This window comes from Olea europaea, chromosome 5, assembly GCF_002742605.1.
Source record: "Olea europaea var. sylvestris chromosome 5, O_europaea_v1, whole genome shotgun sequence".
NCBI classification, from domain to species: Eukaryota; Viridiplantae; Streptophyta; class Magnoliopsida; order Lamiales; family Oleaceae; genus Olea; species Olea europaea.
The window spans coordinates 4,688,031-4,709,610 of record NC_036241.1 but is presented as its reverse complement, the minus strand read 5'-3'; the positions used below and the strand labels follow the sequence as shown (position 1 = coordinate 4,709,610).

At 33.1% G+C, this 21,580-nt stretch overlaps 1 protein-coding gene across 1 annotated transcript; it reads right to left on the bottom strand.

The window, feature by feature from the left end:
* Window positions 1-156: 156 nt before the first annotated feature.
* LOC111394153 (5'-3' exoribonuclease 3) lies at window positions 157-16,539 on the bottom strand. Its single transcript, XM_023019923.1, has 23 exons — window positions 16,143-16,539; window positions 13,835-13,937; window positions 13,675-13,751; window positions 13,389-13,580; window positions 13,075-13,194; window positions 12,928-12,990; window positions 12,514-12,663; window positions 12,260-12,424; window positions 10,584-10,661; window positions 10,385-10,471; window positions 7,803-8,150; window positions 7,492-7,587; window positions 6,738-6,833; window positions 5,970-6,040; window positions 4,842-4,970; window positions 4,688-4,764; window positions 4,236-4,276; window positions 4,086-4,160; window positions 3,853-4,010; window positions 3,489-3,593; window positions 3,308-3,383; window positions 822-901; window positions 157-733 (listed from the first exon to the last, which is right to left on the bottom strand). The coding sequence occupies exons 1-23, from the start codon at window positions 16,344-16,346 to the stop codon at window positions 157-159; spliced, it is 3,168 nt and encodes a 1,055-aa protein (XP_022875691.1). The 5' UTR covers window positions 16,347-16,539.
* Between the last annotated feature and the right edge of the window lie 5,041 nt (window positions 16,540-21,580).

The following is a 21,580-nucleotide window of genomic DNA, read 5'->3' as shown; positions in this document are numbered from 1 at the left end:
AAACATGATCTAAATCCCAAACTGTCTTCCAGGCAAAAAAATAAAAAATAAAAAGGGTGAAAAATCATTGAGACTGGGAGCAAAGCACCATAACTGAAGGCAAACTCACAGCAAAATCATTGTAATTTTATAAACTGGTACAAGATTAAATAAAATTTAACACAACTCTGCAGAAGAATCAAATACTTTTTCAATGAAAGCTCGTCTGCAATATTTTTCATCGGAAGTTGGCCCGGGGGGGGGGGGGGCGGCAGGAAACGGAGCTCGACCCATATCCAAAGGAGGATGTGAAGTGTAACCATGTCCACTATTTTGTTGCATACCCTGATGGTAGTATCCATGTCGGGGATGATAATCCCGACCTTGAGGGCGGACAGACCTTCCACTCCACTCATTACAAGGATAATTATGTCTATTCTGAGCATTATTATGGGGAGAAGCATACGATTGTCTATAAGAAGTGGAGATTGACGACCTTTGATGATCTCCAGCATTCAAGGGAGAATAGCCAGAAGTACCTTGCATCTTTACCCGTTCCTCACGAGAGTATGGATTTTGATGGTACGGCTGATAGTGCCGGTCATAAGCACTGGTATGAGGCTGATGCATGGCATACATTTGATCGTAATGACCATTCCTATCTGCCCTTACCTGCAAACTATTAGCAACAAGTCGATGTGCAGATTCCCCAAGATGCCGGCCAGAAATGGCTCCATTACTATTATGATTATGCCTGCAAAGAAAATTCCTTGACTGATTGATCCTTTCAAATAATCTAGAAGCACTGTGCAGGAACCAAGTCTTTGATCAAATCAACAAACCTTCCATTTTCCATCGGCCTCCTCCTAGAGTCCTCATGCCAAAGTACAGGCTCTGGTTTTAGATCACCTATTGTCACAGTCTGTATATAACATGGTAGAAAGTTAAAGATGGAGAACGGATAAAATGAGGCTACACCATAAATATCATTTTAACAAATCACGTGAGATAGTCAAACTAAAATTGTATGACACTACTAACTTTAAACCAGACCAAAAATGAAAAGAAAAACTGACGAGTATTATGCAGTCGGAAAAAGAAATCAAGGTATAAATATTAGCTGTTTCGTGCATAATTTCCATACAAACTCCACCTATCAAACAAACTACACCATTTACATATCACTCACTGGCACCACCATGGAATCAAGCGAACTATAACAGAAAAATGCTATTAAAAAATGGCAAAATATTTGGTGTCATTTTCTAGCTAGGTGATAACTAAAGTAATCATAATGTGTTGAACTAAAAACACTGTTAACCATTGCAGAATTTCAAGTCCTCCATGGCACAGTTTGAAGTTTAGGAAAAAAATAAAAATAAAAAGCGTGTTTCATAGGGCTTTTTCGAAGCTCAAAGGTACTTGAAACGCAAAAGTACTTTTGGTTAAATTTATGGATGTTTAGTTAAAGGCATCAAGTGCCTATTGACTAAAAAAATAGCTTTTTAAGCAGTCTTCGAGGAGTTCAAAGTTTGAGCTTCCGTGAAAAGCTAACTCAACTTTTGCCTGAAGTTAAAATCTGCATTTAATGCAACATTTAATTGGCAAAATCGTCCTTATTAATTAATTAAAACTAAATACATCTAAATTTTCCTACACATCAATACATTAACCAAAATAATCTTTCTAAGCCCTTCTTTGAAATCCATTTTTCTCAAAATAAACTTTTCTCTCTCTTCTTTTCAACCTCACATTTTTCAATAGAATAATATTACACGTAAAACTAAATTTTTTTCTTATTTCTTAACCAAACAGTCTTCACCAATTAACTATTTCAAAATGCATTCTTACTTAAAAATGAGAAACAAACAAGAGCTAAGTAAACGTTAACAAATTACACATCGTTTATACTTGGACAAATAAAGTAGACATAATGATGTTAAATATTTATAGGTATTACAGTGTTTATACTTTCAACAAGTAAATTAAATCATTCATACTAAAATAATTATACCAAGATATCTTTATTAAATATTAATTTGTACTAGATTTTATAGAATATAAAATAGATATTATTTGTGAAAAAAGATGTGAGATACATAATAAATAATTGAAATCTAGTCAAATAAATATGTAGCATATGCACAAGTCATAACAAAAGCAATTTTATAATTACCCTGTCGAACAATGAATTTAATGTTCGTAGCACTTTATGAATTTATAACCTGGTCAACAACTTTTCAATAACTCTCTTCAAAACAAACTCTGCTAAGAACAGTTGCCAAACGGACCCTTAGTCAATTTAGTTCATTGAAAAAGAATCAATTGAGAAGTAGAAAAGAGCCGAAAGGCAGTATATTGCCAGAACGAGAGGAAGGGGAGGAAATGTTTCATTGGAATAATATATCCAAGTTAAATGTTAACTCTCTCTCTCTCTCTCCCCCCCTCCCTCCCCCCTTCAAGGTTTGTGTTCTCAATTAACTCAAAAAAACAAAGGTAATATTCAGGGGCATAATTATATCTCATGATGACTATCTGAAGTTTATCTGATGACCAGCAGATTAATAATAGAATGAGACGGGAAATTCACTAGTGAGGTTAGGATGTAAAAAACCAACATAGGACAAGTCCAGCAACCCAGTGTTAAAATGTTTCGTGGATTGCTCTCTTCGACTCTACTTTGTCAAGAGTTCAAAACAATGTACTCTCGCAAAATAAAGAAAATAACAGTACAGTCTACAACAGTTACAGCTTTGATTTTTAAGAAAGCAGGTGCCTGATAGCAATATTTTGAAAGGTGAAAATATGAAGTCAACAAGAGGTGAACAGACATTCCATAAAAGAAGACACAAAACAACTTCTTATGGAAATATCGTAAAACATGAAATGTGTACAAACTAAATATGGCTAAAAATATTATGACTCACTCAACTTAAGAGGAAGTTTCATGTTATTCGCCAAACTTTATTTTATTTCAAATTGGTCACTGGAGTTCACGTTTTATATTTGTTTGACACTGAGTTGAAATCCATTGGTCTTTTTAACAGAATGTCCAACGTGCCAGACGACAAATTGACACGGCGTCAATGTAGAGATCTTCAACATCAGACATTCTGTTAGAAAAACTAATAGAATTGAACAGAGTTTCCAAACTCAAAGAAAAAGCCAAAATTTAGTGACAGCTACTGAACAGAACAAAGTTAGGTGACTAACACAAAATTTCTTTATCAGCAATGTGACTAACAATGTTTTTTACCCATATTAAATAACATCCTCCAGATATAGTGATAATGAAATTTGAAATCAAGACTGAATCGTCTTAAGTTACCTTCCTGGGGAAGATGACACCTGGAGGTGGTCGAGTAATATGCTTATGAGCATCTGGAAGCCTATATATTGCACATCTGAAAATGATAATTAACAGTAACAGGTGAAGATAGAACAGAAAAAGAGCAGCATCACATCCATGATGGTTTCAATTGATCCAAGAATGTCTAGAAGTTGCTTACATGACTTGATTGTCCGTAATGTTTTCCTGCCCTTCAACGGGAGATCTGAAAATTGGAGGGCAAGGATTCCCAGCACAAAGAGAAATATAGCCGTTCATCCCACCACTACAGTAGCCAGAAACAAAATCAGAAAAAAAAAGTTTATACAAGCTCGAACTTATTATTTAGTCTGAAAACCACTTTAAAAGCCATTAGCATAACTAATCAATACGAGTATACGTGGTCCGTCTGGTATACATGGATACAATTTAAATGAATTTAGATACTAACAATGTATACCACGCCAAGAGCTGACGTTGAATTAAAATAAATGTGAAAAGCAAGATCATAGATGTTCAGTATATGTAAACCTCGCAACACAAACCTGGATCTTGGATCCAGCTGTTCCTTAATCTCAGCTTGTCCTTTGTAAGCCAGCTGCTTACAGCGATCATCAAGAGAAAATATATATGGAGATAGAGTGTGAGATGATGATATAAAAAGCATGTTACACATCACACTGTTTCTCCGTGCCTCCTCTTCCTGAAGAAGTTAAATAAAATAAACATCCTGCATAATAACCTAGAATTTAAGTTTTGACTGCAGAAAACTCTATACCGTAAGTGTATGCTCAATCTTAGCGACCTCGGCAAGTAGACGGTCTTCATCAATGAAAGGCAATTTGGCAATGCCCTAGAAGTCAAAAGATTATAAACAAATATAACATAAAATTTATGAATCGCTGTTCAGGAAAACACAATACTGTACCTGCCAAGAGTACCGTTTACCATTCATGTCCACTTCAAAATCTGAGAAGAAAGCGAGCAAGCAAAAAAGATAGTTACTTTATCATGTTCACAGAAGAACAGTAAAAAACCACCGCTCACAATAAATTTGGGGTCATCAACATTAATCCTTTTTTGCAACTCAGTTCAGTTCATAGTTCATCACAGCATTTGCTGGAAGATCGAATGAATAAAATGCTTTGCAATGAATCACACAAAGAACTTGTGAAGGAGGACTTTCTTTACGTCTCTTCAAGAGATGCACTAACCCCTAAGTCGCCATTTACTTCATTCATCCTCAATTGGTGTCACCTCCATTTGGTTGGGTATTCTAATTTATAATCTTAACCATTCTCGTACATCGAACATATTCATATTCGCTACATTATCGTGTGGTATATAAAATAAAAGGGGAAAAAACACAGTTAGTCATACCCGTGGGATAAAAATCAAGAATGGGTGAGTTTGGATCTGTCATCAATTTCCTATATTGATCAGGTAGAGCATGGGCACTGCAAATAAACCTTGTTAGAGACATCAACAGACATAATTGTAATTATAAAACAGACTACAAGAAGACCAGTCAAACCTTGCAGCTGGGAAAACACCCAGCAATTGATTGAATGGTTTAAATGGAGACCCTAATTCAAAGCTTATGTTTAAATGTCCAAGATCTTTAAGGTCGGAAGCAAATGGTGCATAATGGTAAGGATAAAACCTGCAAAATATAGATGATGCAGTCAAGCCTGTATCATCAGCAAAAGAATGCAGACATGTTTTGATTTAATACTGAGGGAGAGACAAGAAGTGTGAGAATTGAAAAATTATCTAACATTCCAAATGGAGTTTCAATATCCAAATCCAATATATCAAACTTTTAAGCTTGATGACTTTTGACAGGTTGATCGAAAATAAAAATCGCTCCGGTTTAATTTCGTCATTTTTCGCGACGGTATCGGAATGGGCTGAAATTTTGAAGGTTGATTGGAAACAAAAATCGCGCCGGGGGCAAAAGAGCCTTAATTTTCCATGATCCAAATATTTTTTGGAAAATTTCGAGCCAATGAAATGTGGTTTTTGATTTCAGATAACTTCGAGTTTGTTCATTTTTGGCGGGTTGCTAGTCTAATTCGATTGGAATCGAGCCAATGAAATGTGATTTTTGATTTCATGGTAAGTTAATCTGCAAACGAGCACAGTTTTATAAAGGAAAACTATGCGTCCTAGGAAATTGGTTATAATGACGACAGTTGAAACTTGGAATGACCAACATCGTTCTTAAATTGAAAACTGAAAATCAAAACCCATATGCATTTTCTTTAGAGTTAAAATGCATACGCATTGAAGATATGGCAACTAGGCATTGAAGCACAAGTCTTTTAATATAGTCAGAAGTGGCAGGATAACCTGGGTAAAAAACAAATTCGGAAAGCAGCTACTGTGTTTTTTAGTCTATTTGGAGGCAAGGAGTAGGGTAGCTTTTGAGGGAGTCAATACTTATATAAGGCTTCCAAAGATTTTTCTAAGCAGTGGATTTAAATAGAGCACTGCATCATATTTTCAATGAGATTTTAAATTTATCAGAAAAGTTCAGACACGCAGAGCAAAAAAAACGAGCTAATATAAATCAAAAATAAAACCAAAAACTGAAAGGCCATTATTTCCTTATTTAAAAAATAAAAAGAATATGTCACCAAGGAAGAAAGAAAAATGTTACCATTGCCAGGAACAAACCCCTTCATAATAGTAGTGCATAACCCAACATAATCCTTCTGTGTATTTCAGAACCTACAAAGATATCAAATATCTGGTGAATCATTGCTGCTACCTACGTATAATCAGATTCAGATAGATGACCGAAGTATAGATTGAATAAAAAGAGCTACACATAATAAGCCACATCTATTAAAGTCAAAAGTTACTGAATATCTTTACTTAAGCATACCAGCTTTCAGTAAGATTCTACCTCACGTCTCTTTGGTTGAATGAAATTACACAAATTTAAAAAAAATCCACTTTTCAAGGTGGATGATGAAATAAGATATGATAAGCATGGAAAACATCACATGAACTGTGATGAGGACATCCATTTTTAATTAAGTTTAGCAATTTTAATTATTTTAGTTGGAAGTTAGGTTATTTTAATTTTATGGACTTGTGTATTGGGCTTGGCCCTAGGTTTACATTATTTTCCAGTATTTAAACCTATCTTACATTGTTATTTGGGATTGATGAATTTGATGAATTAAAAGAATTGATTTTGCAGCCGTTTTCCTTCTCTTCTCCCCCTCTTCCCCGTCTCTGTGTTCTCCTCTTCCCTCCCCTCCTTCTTTCTCTGTTAATTGATACTACATCAAACTGCCAAAGATCTTAATTGCACCTAATCTTGATTTCTAAAAACCTAGCAACTTATACTATTCTAAAATGGAGCCTCTTCTTGATTTTTCATGCTTTAACATTATAAATGACAAGTTGAAAATCTTACAACATCTTTTTGTACTGCTTTGAGTTCCTCAGGAGATTTTGCAGAGAATTTGTCTTCATAATACCTTTCTTTCCATCCTGGTTCTCCCAATTTGACCTACAGAAGACACATTAGCTAAATAAATACCCAAAGCAAAAACCTTGTCAAATTGCAAATGTACATCTATAATTCAGTTACAAATTAATAGGTGAAGGTAAACATCATGATCTTGATGAGATCTGGGAATTGATGTAAATTAATTGTCACGTGGTACTGTTAAGCAGCCTCCTAAATAAACTAATTCACTGTTACACAATCAGCTGGACTACATTCCTTTTCATAGTTTGCTCAAAGCTAAGATGTTCATTCAGTATTTTGCAGCGTCGTGACATGAAGTTAATAGATCCACCCCCAACCCTACAAATAATCTTCTGCTGGGGGGACACATTTATCAAGTTTGTTAGATCCATACACAGCCATCTTTACTGAGCACTTACAGCAAATCAAAAGTTCCCGTTCCACAAATATCACAACCACTAGAGTCGGCATCTTACAACTGGTTGGTAGAATATAAATAATGGCATTTGAGAACAAATTATACTACATGCAAACAGTTGGAATTTTACATGCATGAGCATGAGCACGAATAAGAACAAACAGACAAAACGTGCAAATATGACATTCTATATATTCTGCATTGTTCCTCCATAAAATATAATTTATTAATTGTGAACTCATATAACTTAAAAACGAGAATGTACAGTTAAGTTTAAACCTTGTCATCCTCTTGATTATCAGAAGTAAATGCATCAGACTTTTCACGAAGTAACTCCTTAAGCTTCACTTTCAGTTCTTCTTTGTTTTCACATGCCTGAACAGCAAAATATATAAGAAACCACTTTTAACTGGATTTTGATGTAAACAACTGATGCATAGTTTTTTATAAGATAACACTAATCGTAGTCATAAATGCACCTAAGTCCCTTTGGCAAACCTTATACCAATAAATTTGGCCAATTGAAGATAATCTTAAAGAACAGAATCAGAATTACATTAAAGTGCCTCTCCAGAAGCAGGAAAACATACTTCAAATTCAAGACTATTCTCAGCTTCGACAATGGCAGCACCTATAGTGGCCCCTGCATCTACATAGGCCGTTTTCCCAGCCCCGGCATTGGTTTGTTTATTTTCAAATTTTTCAGATTGCTTGCACTGAACTTCAAGGGTGGATGAACTTAAGGTAACTAGACCTAGTTGACTGTGTCCAAGAGAAGTTGAAGAACCTTTCCGTTGATAGGGTGAAGGTGAAGGACCAGAAGCAAGACGAGAACCATGGAAGCGAGCAACTGGAACTAAAGATTGAGTTTTAACTTGAGGTTCAGTATCATCTCCTCTTTTTGATAGAGATTCACGCTTAATTCTTTGTGCTTGTCTCTGAAAAGAAGAAGAAGAAGAAAAGGATCATATATAATTATTTTAGGTTCATTTTACATGAATAATCACATGTTGGTAGACTTAAAAATTAAAAAAGAAGATATATATATATAAGATAAGCACATTAATTATAAATTAAGGCAGCAAATTCCTTCAATCCACTGGAGAGGATTTGTAAAACAGAAACTAGAATCATAGTCGAAATGATTGTTAAATAGATAAAAAGTAACTGAAGCAGCTATCATTCCACACCAAAATTTACAACCAACAAGAAAAGAAAAGGTTAGGTACTGCTGCTGTTCTACTTGAGAAATCTTCCATGCAAGTGAAAGGGCAGAAAAAACAAAAGTATTAATCAAAAAGTCAATCATGAACACTTACTAAATTCCTGCAAAGTTTATTTGCTTTTCCATTAAGAAAGAAGGAATCATTTGGTCATGGAAATAAACTTCAGTAAAAATGTAGAGGTGCACATAGGAAGGAATGTTAAAATCACGAATATTTATGTCTAAATCTAATAAGGCAGCAATATAATTCAAGAATGCACAGTGAGAAGCTATGTCACCCCTCTTTCTTCTGCACATATCAACATGGCAGTGCCTCTACCACAGTTATTTTCATTTTTCACGCTTGTAGCTCCCTTGGATGTCATGTTGAAAAATGCAATTAAAAATTGACAAAGTGGGGCAATAATATTAAGAGCTGCTTCAACAGTGATCCTTGCAAAACTCCTCAACGGAAACTTCAAACTCAGATTTCAAAACAGGAGTATAATCTCACAAAAAGATATGGAACCACTATATCGGAAGAGCAGTAAAAGAAGGCATTTCACTAATACAAAGTCAAAGATGGGGAGAGAGAAGAGGTGGAATTATGGTAGAACTAACCTGGTGCAATCTAGCCCTTTTCTGAAATATTTTGTCTTCAAATGATCCTACAGCTTGAATAAAGTGCTCCACCCTGCTAATGTTTGGCTGCAAAACAATGGAGAAGCAACACACACAATATAAGAACAAGTCTGCAAAGTACTCAGATGCAAGTACAAAAATAGGTGATAACATGACTACATGGACAAACTATACATACCTTGCTTCCATCTGACAAATACCCACCCATAACCCTGAGTTCCTTCTTATAAACAGCCATCAACAAGTTGATTGCACCCTGATTTGAAAGAGTACAAACACATCAAGAATTAACAATGAAAAATAAAGGCGAGTGAAACATAAATAATACAGCTAAGAAGCACAGATACTTGTAAACTTGTTACGTACACGTATCCAATACGTCGATACCCTTCGATACGTATCGAATACTTTTTTTTAATTATTTTATATATTTTTATATTTTTTACGTATCCGATACGTATCCCATGCGAATTTTTTAATTATTTTATATTTTTTTGTATGATTTTTTATACGTATCCGATACTTAATAATTAACATACACCTTCACTACAAAATACTTCTTTGAAACTTCTTGTGCAACCTTCTTCATCTAGTGCCATAGTCTTTTGTACTTTACAAGAATGAACTAGAATCATAGTCGAAATGATTGTTAAATAGATAAAAAGTAACTGAAGCAGCTATCATTCCACACCAAAATTTACAACCAACAAGAAAAGAAAAGGTTAGGTACTGCTGCTGTTCTACTTGAGAAATCTTCCATGCAAGTGAAAGGGCAGAAAAAACAAAAGTATTAATCAAAAAGTCAATCATGAACACTTACTAAATTCCTGCAAAGTTTATTTGCTTTTCCATTAAGAAAGAAGGAATCATTTGGTCATGGAAATAAACTTCAGTAAAAATGTAGAGGTGCACATAGGAAGGAATGTTAAAATCACGAATATTTATGTCTAAATCTAATAAGGCAGCAATATAATTCAAGAATGCACAGTGAGAAGCTATGTCACCCCTCTTTCTTCTGCACATATCAACATGGCAGTGCCTCTACCACAGTTATTTTCATTTTTCACGCTTGTAGCTCCCTTGGATGTCATGTTGAAAAATGCAATTAAAAATTGACAAAGTGGGGCAATAATATTAAGAGCTGCTTCAACAGTGATCCTTGCAAAACTCCTCAACGGAAACTTCAAACTCAGATTTCAAAACAGGAGTATAATCTCACAAAAAGATATGGAACCACTATATCGGAAGAGCAGTAAAAGAAGGCATTTCACTAATACAAAGTCAAAGATGGGGAGAGAGAAGAGGTGGAATTATGGTAGAACTAACCTGGTGCAATCTAGCCCTTTTCTGAAATATTTTGTCTTCAAATGATCCTACAGCTTGAATAAAGTGCTCCACCCTGCTAATGTTTGGCTGCAAAACAATGGAGAAGCAACACACACAATATAAGAACAAGTCTGCAAAGTACTCAGATGCAAGTACAAAAATAGGTGATAACATGACTACATGGACAAACTATACATACCTTGCTTCCATCTGACAAATACCCACCCATAACCCTGAGTTCCTTCTTATAAACAGCCATCAACAAGTTGATTGCACCCTGATTTGAAAGAGTACAAACACATCAAGAATTAACAATGAAAAATAAAGGCGAGTGAAACATAAATAATACAGCTAAGAAGCACAGATACTTGTAAACTTGTTACGTACACGTATCCAATACGTCGATACCCTTCGATACGTATCGAATACTTTTTTTTAATTATTTTATATATTTTTATATTTTTTACGTATCCGATACGTATCCCATGCGAATTTTTTAATTATTTTATATTTTTTTGTATGATTTTTTATACGTATCCGATACTTAATAATTAACATACACCTTCACTACAAAATACTTCTTTGAAACTTCTTGTGCAACCTTCTTCATCTAGTGCCATAGTCTTTTGTACTTTACAAGAATGAATAAAATAACTCTACAACAAATTGAAGAATTAGTTTTCATTCATTGCAATTTGCGTCTTTTATAAAAAATTTAAAAAAAAAATTACGTATCCCATGCGAAGTTTTTAATTATTTTATATTTTTTTGTATGATTTTTTATACGTATCCGATACTTAATAATTAACATACACCTTCACTACAAAATACTTCTTTGAAACTTCTTGTGCAACCTTCTTCATCTAGTGCCATAGTCTTTTGTACTTTACAAGAATGAATAAAATAACTCTACAACAAATTGAAGAATTAGTTTTCATTCATTGCAATTTGCGTCTTTTATAAAAAATTTAAAAAAAAAAATAAAAAAAAATTAGATCTCTATTCAAAAGAAGAATTCAAAATGTGGGACATTGTTGCAAACTCTTCTGATGATCTTGAAGGTGTTAGACTGCCTGGGATCACTAATTTATCATTAGATGAGCCAAAGTTGAAGATTGTTATTTTTAATAATAATGAAGAAATTGTTGTTGATGTTGCAGGAAATGAAGTTTCTACAATTAATGATTAAGATAAAGTGCTTTGGTATTTTATTTATTTTCATTATCATGCTTCTGTATTAATGTTTTCTAATATTAATAAATTTATGTTGAATTTTATAACACATATCGGCATATCCTAAGATTTTCAAAAAAGTCGTATTGACGTATCCGTATCCGTATTCGTATTCGTATCCGTGCTTCTTAGTAATATAGTGTTCGCTAATTACAATAAATACACTATTTTCTATGCAAGTAATACTGACTATAATAAAAATTTAGAATTTCACCCCAGTTAAAATTCAGCAAAATCAGCATCCTCATCTCTATGAACCCCTTCTCCACTCCCTATTAGTTTTCTGCAGAAACTTTATTCACCATGTTCAGCCGAAATTTCGTCCTTAACAATTCTACTCGTTTATTTGGTATAAAATTCTATTTTCCACAATACTTCATGCAGACAGCTTGCCATATTAAATTTCACTAGTGTGCTCATCATTCGCCACATCCTTGTTTGTCATTTCATATTGATAATAAAACATAAATAGAAGCAGGGAGAACTCCAAACTTTAATGCTCTGTAATGAAAATCTCTTATTTATGTTGTCTAGTAAGCATGCATGTAATACATTAATTGACTTCGGAGTTGAAGGTTGCAGCACAGAGACCGAAATTACACTACCAAATTGCCAAAATAAAAGAGCATCTCTAAAGCACACCTCACGAATCTCCAATGTAGGCATATGTGGCAAAAAGTCATTGCCAACAAAGAAACACATGAAGATGAAATCATCAATAATACACTCTAAATCAATCTGAAATGGAAGATTAGGAATCCTCATCTCATATTCTATATATTCTCGAAGAGTCCATATGTTGAGGAACTGCAAAATGAGCACAAGTTAGCATTAAGAAGAATTTATACGTAAAAGCTAATTTTAATTCTGTTTCTTTGTATATATATGAAGCTAACCTGGTATGGTTTTTTGGGCACAACATCATCATCAACTTTATCATCAAACTCCCGTGCCTTTCGTTTTGCCTTTCCTTCACAATCTGCAGCAAAGTGACCAATTTGACCACATAGAAAACATTTGTCTTGTTGCCCAGGAGTAAATACAACCTGTCGCAAATTTTAATGAAAACAAACATTATTGAGATGAAGGTACAAAACTTACCAAAAATAAGTAGAATGTACCTAACACTTCACAAAAATCATGCACTGCTACACATTGTAAGACAACACTATGCTCAACTATCCCCACTCAACGACAAGTGTTCAACAGAACTTCATTGTTTGCTTCTGACTACTGAATTAATGTGAGTACAGAGAAAAAATTTGAGTACTGAGTTACAATTTCCCTTTAATGAAGAGCATAGCATGTACCTCTCTAAGTATTGAGAAATGAACTTCATGGGTGGCCAAAGCCAGCATGATCAAATCAGCATCCTGTCATGTCAGAATAGATAACAGTCAATATTTTTAAGAGCGTGAGAGGGAAAATCAACAGAAGTTATCAACAAGAACACTGACCAAACCATACAGACAATGGCGGACATTTGGATCATAACCAGGAAGATTCCGTTGAAGGCGGATGTATGACATGATTTTGTGTTCCCCTTCACCAGGAACATTTGCATCAGAAAGTATAACCTTCAAGGAAATGAAAGTCCCGTTTTGATGATTTACAGAAATTTAGTTTTATTCAATTCTGCATAAATTGATGCAGTCTCTGTACATTGTTAGAGATGCTACAGATGATTTCACTTTTGTGCCTCGAGATAAAAAAACAATAACCAGATTTATTTGGAGTAACAGCTGTTGGAGTGAGTTGAAAGGGATAATACCTTAATGTTTTTCCATCCAGGATCATTATTTAGTCTAAGATGGATGTAATATTGCAAAGCAATAGATAGAACAGCCATAAATGGTGTTCCGGGTGTAATGACGTTGGAATCAAAAACTTGTGATTCCTGTTTGGGTGGAAGATTCCTGCCTTCTCGTTCAAACTCAGCACGTAACCTGTCCTCTTCGGCTGCCTGCAAAGGAATATTCCACATCAGACTGTCCCTATATACCTTGCGACTCCCATTTTAACTCTGTCAATAGGAAATTCATAAGACGGATGCATACTGATTCTGCTGCATCCTTGGCTGCTCTGAATCGCCTTGACCGTTGTTGATTCATCTTAGCCCTTGGTGCAACGCCATCTGCCATGCAGTTCCAGTTCGAAGTTAGTGCACACATCAGTATCTACTTGCATTTTGAAATTATTACTAAATCTTTTACCCACCAATAGCCATGTACAGTAGTTTTCGAGGACGCACCATCACGAAAAGCCTATCTACATAGTCAAACATGCATTGGAACACCTCATCAAAAGTGGTTGGAGAAGGCTGCATGAGAAAATATGGTCAACTTTATATTCATCTAACAAGAGAACAATGAATCAATTACATGAAGTACTACAATGAGTTACATATAAATAAAGAATCCATTATCAGATCAAATCAAATCAAACAATCCTTTATCAGGTCAGTTAATTTGCGAAATAGGGGAAGGCAAAACTAATGTTATAATACCCCCAAAATCTTTTCTATTCCTTAATTATGAAAATTAAAGCCTTAGCGCAAGAGGATGAAAGTTAGGGGGATCAAATTGCATATCGGTCAATAGTTAAGGGACTGCAAGTGTAATTTCATATATAGATATAATTATTGCGTCTATGTATGTATAAATATGATCGATTGAGTAAAATTATAATATTTACTACGATTGTGTCCATTTATATATGTATCATTGTATATAATTATGATTGACTTATTCAAATTACAGATTTAATATAATTACATACATCTATACATGTATAGTTATATATGATTATAGTTGGTTGATTTAAAAACTAGTATTACTATAATTACGTGTCTATATATGTATAGATAGTTTATAGCCACATAAGTTCGATTTCTAATCCCCATGTCTCCTTATGTACTTAAGAATTCTTAAATTTTAAAAATAAATTACGATTTATGTGACTCGCTTAATGGGATTTTATCTCATTATTTATGATTTTTCCCTTTTTAGGTAATTGAAGTTCGAGGTATCAGAGTTTGGAACTGGCCACTGATGGTATAATAAAGAGGAGATAATTTAGGAATTTTTAACAATAAGTTTGATGATTAAGAAAGTGTTTTATTTTAAATTATTGTAATTTTGAAAAATGAAGAATAATTTAAGTGGTTAAAGATTTTAATGATGTTTATTGTATTTTTTGAAAATTGATTTAAATCCTCGCATGTTCAAAAAGTATTATGTTTTTCATTGCTTATGAAAGTATTCTTTTACGGTACATGTATAATGACTCCAAAGGTAAAAATTTCGATCGTTACAGTAACTATCTTAGGGTATGTGATTGATTATAGCATAGATGTGGATCAGCAGTCAGGCCCAACTGACTAAAAGTTGAATTTTAAGTGTTGTTTTTCAATGTATTCAGCTCTTTTAACAATTATCTTTTGTCCAAAAGTTGCTATACTTTACTAGCAATTACAAACTCTTCACAATGAGTTCTCTGTTATACATTTTCACTTCAAACTCAAGAGATGTGACAAAATTCTCTCTTCTCCATCAAAGAATGTGACTGATCAGACAAAAAGCTAAAGACCTGGATTATTCAATACTCAAAAGTATATCCATTGATGTTCCTTGCCATGAATACGAGCACCTCATCATTTAAGTCAAATGATACTTCAATTTTTACTTAGAATAAATTATTTTCTCAAATGATTGTGTAAGAATGTGTCTTCAAAGCATTTCTTACAATGTGATATGATTCACAATGTGAATATAAGATACGAATCTCAACTATAAAACTATGATTTTGACAATTAGAGAAACATAAAATGTGCAATCCGCTTAAGCCAATACACTGAAAATCAGGAAATTTAATCAATAAAACTTCAGCAGCTGTCACAGTTCCTGATGCCTATTGTAGATGATGGACTTCCCAAATCAAACATTCACACAAGGATTGCTAGATGCTTGTGCATAGAATGTTATATACTTGTAATGGAAGCAAGTGGAAATAAACAAATTCTCAAGATTAATGGCAATAAGAAACAAAGAAACTAGCCTAATACATCTGGTAGTTACACAGAAATTGCATGAACATGGAATGATGTAATAGAAATTTATAGCATGCCAAGATTCTCGAACCAATTTAAATAAAAACATCATATCCTAATCAAGTGTTCTCCCATCATCCTTTAACACCTTTCAATTCTATAATAACAACTTCCATGGAATTCAACTAACAACCATCATTTTTTCCCCTCTTTTTATGATGAATAACTTACAACAATAGCCGACTTTTTCAAAATTCAAACAGAAGAAAACTTGAAACACGAAAATCGAAGTTCTGTTTAATTTGCATATTTCCAGTCAAAGAAACCCCAATTTCTAAGTTTTTAATTTCCACACCTAGTGGTTTCCCGCTAAAACAAAACGGCAAGGGAATTAAATCTAGAAATGAAGATATAGCTAATTCACCAAAAAAATCGAAGAAAACCAGAACTGAAACCAAAAATTCACAAGGAACTTACGCGGTCTTCTGGGTGAAAGCAGGGGTGAATAATATTGTTCATATCCAGATACAAATTATCGTACTCAATGTTGTTCGGATTCGGTTTACTCGTATCCAGCGGGATCTTAACGCCTTCTATAACCACCGACTCTTCCTCTATCACATCCACAACCACCATAGGATACTTCTCCGCCAACCACCGGTAAAACGCCGGAACTCCCATTCTACACCAGTCGTAATTTTCCAATGAAAAACGAAATTCAGAAACGCCAAGCTAAATCGAATGTCGAAAATTTGCACAGATTATCAAAAAGAGAATTTTTGTATAACTTTCTAATTCTAACGAGAGTTTGATATAGGAATTTTTCTAACGGTAGAGAATATACGAGTATGAGCGGGTAATTAGGGCACGACAAGACAACATTTGGACGGAATAATCTAGATATTTGGTGGGCATTAAAATTATATTTTTAGTAGATTTTAATAAAAAAAATAAAAATAAAAAATGTGAGGTTGAAAAGTTATAGCATTCATAAAAAAAAAAAATGGGATTAATATTAATTATTTGATTTTAACTCTAATTAAAATATGAGCGAAAAAGGTGCTTAAATTGAGTATCCAAGTGAAATGTTATGTAACAGACACATTTTGAAAGGAAAAAAAAAAAAAAAGTCCCGATATATCAAAAATTTATATCTCACTTATGAATGGTCAATCATGCTTTTAAGTGTACTTGTGAGTTGAGATTCATTGACATTAGTACATTATTTATTATGGCTATATTTGATCCACATTTTTTCAAAAAAATATATTTTTAAACAGTGATTTGATATCATTTTAATAACACATTTTTCAATAAAAAAATATTACACATAAATTCAAAACCTTTCTTTATTATTTAACCACACATTTCACATCAATACACTATTCAAAAATGCATTTTTAGGAATATAATGTAACTCAAATAAGGGCTATATAAATAATAATTTCCAGCATCTTGTTAATATTAATTGCTGCAAAGATCAAAATGAAATTGTTGTCCCTAAAAAATGCGTCAACAAAATCTCTACCTCGTCTTCTCCATGTAAGCATCACCTACACATTGGAACACCTCGTTGGAAAGCAAAAGATCCGGTGCACTTCGACAATCAAATTAACGACTAGACTAAATATAAAGAGACTGCAACAGACGGGAGAGAGTCTGTGGCTAGGGTTAAAATATCTACCTTGATTGCGAAATAAATCAGAAGTGAAAATGTGCTAAGTGGGTTGAGCCCAATCTTTGGCCCAAAAATATCTTGTTTAAATAAATAGGTCAAATCCAATTAAATAGTCGATGCCACGTAATTTATAACTGTAACAATAGTCCCCCGAAGTCTGAGTTGTACATTCATTTACGAGTCGAACTTCGATATGTAAGTAGTCAAGTATGTGAGGTCTTAAATATTGCCTCACAAATATATAGCTCTAATAAGCGATGACTTACGAACTATTAAAAAATATGCATCGATCATAAATAAGCGAAAGCTTACAAATTGCCTCAAGACTATAAACCGCTCTAATATATGAGGACTTATGAATTGCCTCAAAAATATTTGTATGAGCTTGAATAAACGAGGGCTTACGGATTATCTCGACAAATATCGCATATAGTTTAAAAATATTTCGGCAGCATTTCCTCTATAATATCGACTAAACTAACCTGTATTACAATACAATATATCCACTATACTTATACAAAATAAATTTATGGTCCATTTGCCCCTCCAAATAATGACAATAAAGAGAAATGATAATAGTTTAAATTTCTCCAAAATAAATGCAAAAAGTCTGTTATGCATCATAGTAAGTCATTTACTTGCATAGCTTAATACAACATTCTTGCTAATGTGAAGCAACATGTTGATAATGTAGATAACGTGATATGTGTACTGGCAGTAGTGAAAGTAGTGTCAGGACATGCTAGCAATAATAACATAAAGATACTAGTTGACTGCAAATAATGTGTCAACAGAATCTCAATCTCATTCTCTCCATGCAAGCATCACCTGTACACTGAAACACCCAGTTAAAAGGCAAAGACCACTGATCGAAAAAAAGGTTTGACAACCGTTTGCACTTCGACGGTCAAATCAACAACATGACTAAATATAAAGAAAGTGCAAGAGACGGAAGAAAAGGGGTTTGGTGTAACGCTCCAACCTTCATGGATGGAAACGTCACTTAAAAAATTGTAGCTTAACTTTAGACTTAGAGATTATTTAAAATAATAATTTAATTAACTATGCTTTTAACAGAAAATGTAAGATTTAATTTAAAAATTTATTTCGAGAATTATTTAATTCTAAACAACATCATTTCATATTAAGGATCATTTAATAATTTCTTAGAACTAATGTCACTTTTGGACAGTAGCAAAAATATTGAAATGATACCAAAAAATAAAAACAAAGTCCATGCAAATTCTATTGTTTACGTGAACAACTAAAAGATAAAATAATCTTTTTTTTAAATAACATAATTTAATACTAAAAGAAACAAATTAAAAAATATTTTTAAAATGATTTCCATGCATGTATCCATTATTGACGTGAAATTTGATTTCTATCTTAAACAGCAATTGTCAAAATAAATCCTTTTGCATATCTATCAACCTCGAAATTTCATGAAATTTTATTTTAAATTAGAAGCCCTTTATAATATGATACCAAAAATTAGCTTCCATAAGCAACGAATGAGGAATTATAATACTTTTCAAAACCCCGCAGAGACTTTATATGAAAAGTAATCCAGTGCAATTTACTTAAAGTGACATAAAATTCTACACACATCAAATCACAAGATTTCAACTTTCCTCAGCAGCTAACCCATGAGACTTTCAAACCCCTTGGTTTCGTCCAAAAATTTCAAATACCGATTGCGTGCAAATAAAAGTGCTAATGCTATAACCAATCCATAAATTGTTAAAGCTTCCATAAAAGCTAGACTAAGCAATAGAGTATCTCGTATTTTTCCCTCTGCCTCGGGCTGTCTCGCGATACCCTCTATAGCTCGACCCGCAGCAGTCCCTTGTTATAATTTTTTGAATCCAAGGACAGAAGTTGGAATTTCTAAAAAAACAATAACACTACTTAGCACAGTTTACTTAGGCCATGTTTGATAGGGGTCAATTCCATGAAAAATGGAATTCAAATTCCATTTTCCACCCATTTTGTAGTGTTTGATACCCTATTTTTCCATGGACTTTGGGTTCTTGCTTTTCTTGGAAATTGTATTTTTCATGGTTTTGTTTTTTATTATTTTTTGTTGACAATAGAAACAAATTCTAAGAATTATTGTAAAAAAATTTTTTTCACTTTAATTGACGATTTTCATGTAAAACAAAGTCAAACGAACACCAAAAGATAGATGAATTTCTTGATTTTTTTGTTGGCAATGAAAAAAATTTCATTCCCAATACCAATAAAATCTATTCCTTTAATTGACAATTTTCATGTAAAATAAAGCCAAACGAACACCAAAAAACACTTTTATTTTAACGTTTTTCACGTAAAAAATTATATCAATCAAACACAATAATTTACAATTTTCAGGAAAATAATTTCTAAGCAATTCAATTCCCTATAATTTGTTTTCAAATCAATTCAATTCCATCTTTACAATCAAATGGATTCTTATAGTAACATATAAAATTCTTCTAGCTTCAGATTGACATGATTTCAAGTTTATTCATTAGCTCACCTATAAAACTATCAAACACCACTCATTTTGTTCAAAAGTTTCTAGTAACAACTGAGTTATGAATTTTTAAAATCAAGAAAGAAGCTAAAATTTTAAACAAACACTAACAATAAATCGCTAGCATTTTTTAGTGGTAAGCAGTGACTTGTAAGTTAATTCCTATCACACATATTTACTTTTAAATATAACTTATCAATTTAAATGTTCATAGAATAGTTCCACATATGATGTGCATAGGAATCTATTTACTAAAAAAATGTAAATGTTTCATAATCAAATTAAAAATATTAAGTCATCGATTTCTCCATAGCACGTTGCATCTTCATCTACCATCATCCACGCGATAAGTGAAATCTATGCACTTATTTAACCCATATTACTAAATTTTTAGTCGTCAAATTATTAATTTCTATTTGAGTTAGGTTAGTTTTCTTTGTACTTGTAGTGATGGACTCGTTTGTAGCAGTTGAAAAGGGAGCAGGACAAAATCGAATAAAATCTATGATTTGGGATCAAATTCTGTGAATTTGAAAACGACTAAAGTATACTATTTTGAAATAAAGGAGGGCTTGAAGAAAAGTATAAAGTAACTGGGCTTCAACTGGGACTCAAGAATCAAATTGTCAAATTGGTTGGATTTTTTTTATTGGACTCCTACTCACACACACACGCACACAAAAGGGCAGTCCGCTGTAGTGTATACACACATGCATGAAATTAGGGGACCTATTGAGAAAAACGACTGGCAACTGGGAATTACGAAAACATTGGCAGCTGCTTGGGAAGAAACAAGAAAAGTTTTTTGAGTCAAAGAAGGGGGCGGCAAGTAGAGAAACTGAGAGAGAGACGCCAACATTGAAGGGAGAGCACTAAAAGACAGAAAATTGGGCTTTTATTTTTGGAGTCAAATATTGAAGGAATAAAGGAGATATACATACAAAATGGCAACTGGAAGATTGAAGAAAGAAAAAGGCTGAAAAGCTAGGCTGAAAATTGAAGACAATTTGGCTGCAAGAGAAATTTATATATATCTGGGCAGATGGCAGAAGCAAGGAAGAAATATATGCATATCTACGTGAAAAAGACCGCAGCTTTACTTTGAAAAATCAATCACATTCTGTCGAATTTTCGGTGATATCTTTTATCCTTTATTTGTTTGATTCCAACATTATGTAAGGTTAACTCTTCTCATGTATTGGATGAAGATGAAACCCTTTATTATTTATTTTTAATTTGAGATAAGTAGCATAGTTAATTTTATGTAATTCTTGATTAATCTTGCATGCCTAATTTTATTATTTGATTGTTTGATCACCAATCGAATATATAGTTGCTTGTTGTAATACGGAAGGCTCACAATAGGTTTAGACTACTGCTTGATTAACAAATGTACAATAAAATTTAGGAATAAAATTTATCATGTGTGCAATTTTTGAGATAATTGTAACAATGAATGCATTTAATTCATTTGAATTCGGACTAAGAATATATTCGGGTCGTGATTAGAATATATTTAATTTGTCTTGAAAAAAAAATTAATTACAATAGATGTATCGATTGTTAAGAAAGAATGAACGAAGCTAGCATAGAAGTCGAGAATTATAATAGATAATAATAAGTGGATTCGTAATTCAATACATGCATTCCATACTAAGTTTGCATTTTACAAGCTTTCATTGTAGATTTGTTAGGCAATTTTGTTGTCAAACGACCTCC

Excerpts from the sequence above, each read along its gene's own strand:
- LOC111394153 (XM_023019923.1), bottom strand. The coding sequence starts at position 16,346 with ATGGGAGTTCCGGCGTTTTACCGGTGGTTGGCGGAGAAGTATCCTATG. Across the intron at positions 13,938-16,142 it reads GCTTTCACCCAGAAGACCGC|CCTTCTCCAACCACTTTTGA; the intron begins GTAAGTTCCTTG and ends TTTCTCATGCAG. Across the intron at positions 13,195-13,388 it reads CTGGATGGAAAAACATTAAG|GTTATACTTTCTGATGCAAA; the intron begins GTATTATCCCTT and ends ATTTCCTTGAAG.